This window comes from Amblyraja radiata, chromosome 9, assembly GCF_010909765.2.
Source record: "Amblyraja radiata isolate CabotCenter1 chromosome 9, sAmbRad1.1.pri, whole genome shotgun sequence".
In the NCBI taxonomy this organism is placed as follows: Eukaryota; Metazoa; Chordata; class Chondrichthyes; order Rajiformes; family Rajidae; genus Amblyraja; species Amblyraja radiata.
In genome coordinates, this window is record NC_045964.1 from 7,911,459 (window position 1) to 7,917,458 (window position 6,000).

At 48.6% G+C, this 6,000-nt stretch overlaps 1 protein-coding gene across 1 annotated transcript in view; it reads right to left on the minus strand.

The window, feature by feature from the left end:
- The window catches only part of LOC116976739 (cysteine-rich protein 2-like), a 45,287-nt gene extending 40,996 nt beyond the window's left edge, over nucleotides 1–4,291 (minus strand). Inside the window, exon 1 of the mRNA XM_033026625.1 lies at nucleotides 4,131–4,291. Coding sequence (XP_032882516.1) covers nucleotides 4,131–4,173 — 43 coding nt within the window. The 5' untranslated portion in view covers nucleotides 4,174–4,291. The remainder of the gene's footprint in view (nucleotides 1–4,130) is intronic.
- Nucleotides 4,292–6,000: the final 1,709 nt, after the last annotated feature.

A 6,000-nucleotide genomic window follows, 5' to 3' on the forward strand; every position in this document is an offset into this window, starting at 1 on the left:
TGCAACAACACTAATAATCTTTCCTTTTCTTTTCAAAAGGACCTGTTTTTCTTTGGCAGTTACACGCAGTAGAATTGCTCTGTTCTGGTAAAAGTGATTGCAGCTGTGTTCTAGCTGTGAGTGTAGTTCCAGCTGATTGACTGGCAAGGATAAGCAACACTCAGTAAAATAAAATTCTCCGTTTATCACCTAGGATTAATGGCTTTCATTCTATTCGCCATGGAACAGCTCCTGCCCTCAGTCAGCTCCCCTTCCCACCATTCACAACCCTCCTGGGATTTCCCTGTTAATATTCTCACACTCACAAGTAACAATACTTTCCTGGGAGCCAGATGAAAATTGACCTCCCTTCACGAGTAATCAAAGAGTCTCACAGCAGAAGGAAACAGCACCAGTGAATGGATTACTCTGATGGATACGCAGACTAAATGGACAAGCAATCCATAAAATACAGTGACTCCACTATAAATGTTATTTGCTCCGCCGGCACTTATCACGATTGAATAGTCAATGAATTCACAACTTTCCAAGTCAGAGGCAAAAACCTTTCAAGTGCGTCAGGGAGATAAGTTCATGTTCATAAGTTCTAGGAGCAGAATAAGGCCATTTGGCCCATCAAGTCCACTCCACCATTCAATCATGGTTGATCGATCTTTCCCCTACCCCCCACCCACCCCCCCCAAACTCCATTCACCCCACAACCCCCGACACCCATAGTAATCAAAAATCTGTCAATCTCCTTGGAGATCCACCTTCTCCCTTCAAAAAGCGTCACCCCTGAGTAAATGGTCGGTTTCTTGTGGCTGAGAGCGATGAGTTAGTGTCATTGTGATACAGTGTGGAAACAGGCCCTTCGGCCCAGCTTTCCCACACTGGCCAACATGTCCCAGCTAGACTAGTCCCACCTGCCCACATTTGGCCCATATCATTCCAAACCTGTCCTATGCACCTATCTGTCTAACTGTTTCTTAAACATTGGGATAGTCCCAGCCTCAATACCCCCTCTGGCAGTTTGTTCCATATACCCACCACCCTATGTGAAAAATATACCCCTCATATTCCTATTAAATCTTTTCCCCTCCACCTTAAACCATTGTCCTCTGGTCCTCGAATCACCTACTCTGGGCAAGAGACTGTGCATCTACCCGATCTATTCCTCTCATGATTTTATATATCTCTACAAGATTACCCCACATCGTCCTGCGCTCCAATGAATAGAGTCCCAGCCTAATCAACCTCTCTCTAGAGCTCCGACTCTCTAGTCCTGGCAACATCCTTGTAAATCTTCTCTATACCCTTTCCAGCTTGCAGTGCTGTGGCCAAGTCTTGTAACCACAGTCAGTGCCCAAGGTTTGGGTCCATCTTACACTCTTTCTGCCATCTCGTTTAAATGCAGCGACCACATTTGAACTGTTACCTGATGATGTCAACCAGTTGCAGCGAATGAGCTGCAGCAGAAGGGGCTTGAGGGAGGAAAGACCTGTGGTGTGCACTGGGATTGGTGATCTGGAGTCACCTGAATCTGCAACATCCACCACAGCTCCGTCCCAGCTGCATTCCAACATTCAAGTAATGTGGGACGACTGAGTCCCGACCTGAAACATCACACATTCCTTCTCTCCAGAGATGCTACCTGTCCCACTGAGTTACTCCAGCATTTTGTGTCTCTACCAGTAGTATGAAATGTATACACATTCTGGCTGATAACTGCTTTGTCCAAAAAGCATCCTGTGCCCCGGTTAACCCACTGCTTCCTCCAGGGTTCCCCATCTCTGCGTTTTATCATTACTTCTATCTGGTAGTTTGCTGCAGTCCTTTAACAGTGGCAGGATCTGACAGTCCTACGCATAGCATCACAAATCGTAGCTCATAAAAAAATGCCAAGTTGGCACATTGTCGCTCCCCAGAATTTGCTTGCTTGCCAATCTAGCGTCAATAATCGACAGGACAAGTTTGTGACTGCGCCCACTCCTCTGCCTCTGGTTGGTTTGCAATGTGAAAAATAAAAACAGCAGTGCCAATAAGTGGCCAAGTTATACCCACGCTGGAACAGATGAGGGAATCGTTTTTGAATAAAACACTAGCAGCTTTGCTGCAGAGCTGGTCAGAGTGAGTTGGTACCAGGGAGCATGGGAACAATAAGCTCCATAGTACTACACTGAGGTTGGAGTTAGAGCAAGTGCACATCCAACATATCCCCACTGGCATGCAAGTGCAGTGAAGGGAAAAATACATAAACAGCCACCGCAAGAGGTGCCCTGAGGCATTGATACAAAGAGAGATGAAATTAGACTGCTTGAGAACTCATTTCCTGAGCAGCAATACAAGACGGGGCTGGTAAGAAATTACGACAATGTAGAAAATTGCATTCTATTAACACACAATCAAAAGGCTGGCAGTCCGTCAATCCCAATTTAGCATCAGTGGCATGAGGTGGCACTTGGTCAGCACGTGTGTGTCATTATTTACTTTTTATTTCCCTGCTGTGGATTCTTGTTTCTTCTACTGAGACTTTTAAAAGTTAACACTGTCCTTTCAGGCATCACATTCCAGGTCACAACTCGCTGACTAAAATAAATTCCACATCTTCTGCCACACTCCTTTGCCAATAACACACACAAGCTACATTCACAGCTATCTTGCTCAAACCTCTGGCAGTTATTGCCACAAACCCCCAAACACACAGCAAAAACCAGACTGCCCCAATGGACACAGGCATTGCACAAAGCACGAGCGCAGCGGACACTGACATGTAATTGTTCAATAATATGATCACATGAATCCCATTAATTCCCTGGTCATAGTTGTGTCTAAGAGGGAGAAAATAGCCAGGGTGTGACAAATTATCTCAGAAAACAATATCCTCCTTCAACCAAATCAGAAGAGTTTAATAATACATGGCTAGTCACATTACTGAAAGCACAACTTTAATTCTCTCTTTGCAAAGAGAATCAGATAATGACCTCCAGATCCCTGCGAATGAGCTGCCCCATCAGCCTTATTGGAGGGGAATATGTCGAGGCTGTGGGTAGAGGACTGGTGATCATCGCTTTTTCACAGGGGCCGTGACCCGCTCTGCACTGAATGATTCCAAACAATTCTCCTCAATGAACCGCAAGCTTAAGCTACCTAATTTCATCAGTGCATCGCCAAACGAGGGAAACAAAAGCGGGGCAATCATTCATTAGTTTTACTGGAGTGAATTATTTATTTTCTCTCTCCAATGTAACAAAGGGGACAAAATCAGTAAATGACAGGTTGCTTGAACAGTACAGTCAGATCCAGACTGCTGAGCCTCTCTCTCTTCTTCTCCCCCCACCCCCCTATCTCTCTCTCTCTTCTTCTCCCCCCCTCTCTCTTCCCCCCCCCCCCTCTCTCTTCTTCCCCTCTCTCTACCCCCCCCCCCCTCTCGCTTCTACCCCCCCCCCTCTCGCTTCTCCCCCCCCTCCTCTCTCTCTTCTTCTCCCACCCACCCTCTGCTCCCCTCCTCTCGACAGCCAGGCAGAGGGATCTGGCACAGTGGTGACCCCACCCAGTGCATGAGAGGCGACCGCTCCCAAGCTAACCCGTTCAATTAACGATGCTGCAGACACAGAGCCAGCAGTGCTGTCGACACCAGTAGCTGCAGCTACCACTCGGCCAGCCGGCTACATACTTGCACTCTCCCGATACAGCAAACCCGACCCCGCCCCGCCTAGGGGGGGGGGGGGGGGGGGGGGAGCGCAACTCGAGCAAGTGGTGCAATGAAGCTCAACCGGGAGCAGGTGGAGATGAGGGAGCGCACACCCCAGAGGCAATCGGGGGTGATGGAGCGCACTAGGAACAGTTAATAGCAAAACAAGGGAGCGCACCCGGGCAGGAGATGGGAGATGAGGGAGGGGGTGTGTGAGGGAGCGCCCCCAGGAGGGGATGGGAGATGAGGGAGCGCACTAGGAAAGGGAGATGAGGGGAGCGCACTGGGGATATGAGATGAGGGAGCGCACTGGCAATAGGATGTGAGGGAGCGCACTGGGAATGGGATGCGATGGAGCACATTGGGAATGGGAATGGGAATGGCCAAATGAGGGAGCGCACGGGGAATAGACGAGGGATCTGCATCTGTTGGGGGGGGAGACAGCGGAGTCGCTCACCGAAGTAGACGGTCTTGTCGCACTTGGGACATTTGGACGCCATCCTAGCTGCTGCTGCTGCTGCTGCTGCTCTCGAGCCTCCCTCCACTCACTGACTGACTCTCGCGGTCGCCGCCGCCACGCGGGCTTCACCAACGGACGCCGCTCGCGCTCCCGACGCCCCGCCCCGCCCCCAGAGCCCGCCCCCTCCCGCCGCCCATTGGACAGCGTCACCCCGCCCACCTCCGCCGGTTGGTCCAGCCCCCGTCGATCACCACGCCCCGCTTTTCCATTGGCTTCCACCCCCGTCCATCACATCGAGATGTCCCGCCCCCTCCTCCCTGGTCCATCTGGGGACCCTCCTGCTACAAACTTGCTTAATATTCAGTATATCTGGTATTTAAGAATTATTTGTTTTACTGTGGTGGTGGGTTTGTTGGTGTTGTTTTGTATTGTACATATTATTTGTGTAAATAGTTGATTACATTTATTTTTGGAAGAAGAAAAACAACCCTCCTCCTGCTGTTGCTGTGATCTGTCCCTTCCACAGAAAAATAGGTGCTGGATGAGGCCATTCGGCCCCCCGAGATAGCACCGCCATTCAATATGATCATGGCAGATCATCCAAAATCAGTACCACGTTCCTGATTTTTTTCTCATATCCCTTGATTCCTTTAGCCCCAAGAGTTAAATCTAACTCTCTCTTGATAACATCCAGTGAATTGGCCTCCACTGCCTTCTGTGGCAGTCAATTCCACAGATTCACAACTCTCCGGGTGAAAACGTTTTTCCTCATGGCCTACCTCTTATTCTTAAGCTGTGACTCCTAGTTCTGCTCCCCCAACATCGGGAACATTGTTCATGCATCTACCCTGTCCAATCCTCTAAGAATTTTATATGTTTCTATAAGCTCCCCTCTCACCCTTCTAAAGTCCAGGTGGAATCACACCTTACCTTTCCTTATCTCCAGTCTCCCTCTCCCCTGGCTCTCAGTCTGAAGAACCCATTCTTTCTCTCCAGAGATGCTGCCGGTTCCGCTGTTACTCCAGCATTTTGTGTCTATTTTGGGCGTAAACCAGCACCTGCAGTTCCTTCCAATACAAAGAAATCTGCAGCTGCTGAAATAAAGTCTGAAATAAACCCTTTATTGCCCCGCGTCTCATTTGATCTGTCGTTTTCGCACCTTGCCCTTCCATATATCTGTATCTCCCTCTCCTATGACTCAGAAGAAGGGTCTCGACCCGAAATGTCATCCTTTCCTTCTCTCCAGAGGGGCCACATGAGTGTGGGGTGAAATTGTGTAATTTGTCTAAATATCATGTAACGACAAATTGAATGTATTCCGAAGATGTCTGAATAATATTTTCTGCATTGTACATATTTTTACGATAAGGTTCATTTCGATTGTTTTTAAATCTTTTTCTCAAGAGATGCTGCCTGTCCTGCTGTGTTCCTCCAGCAAATTTGTGTCGATTTTCGGTGTAAACCAGCATCTGCAGTTCCTTCCTACACATCCTCCTCGTCCCCGCCTGCTCGCCCCGCTCACTCCCTTTGTTCCCAGCCTCTATTAACGCAACTCACACAATGCTCTCGGCAGCATTTGGCATATTTGCAGCCAGAGCATCGGTCACAGGCAGCAGAGTGCGGTTTAATCTCGAGTTTTCGCCTCCTCGGAATGCAACGAGAAAAATCGCCGAGAGCAGAGCTTGCGTATTGAGGAAGTTGTCAAATATGATTTGGCGCATCGCTGCACTATAGACTAATTGGTAACATCCAAATAAATGTGCATTCACATTTATGCAGATAATGGCGGTGGATAGTTGTCTCTGGGGCTGGATCGCAAATGCAGCGTTGATGTCTTTGTTGGAAATAACCGAGCATAGTAACAATC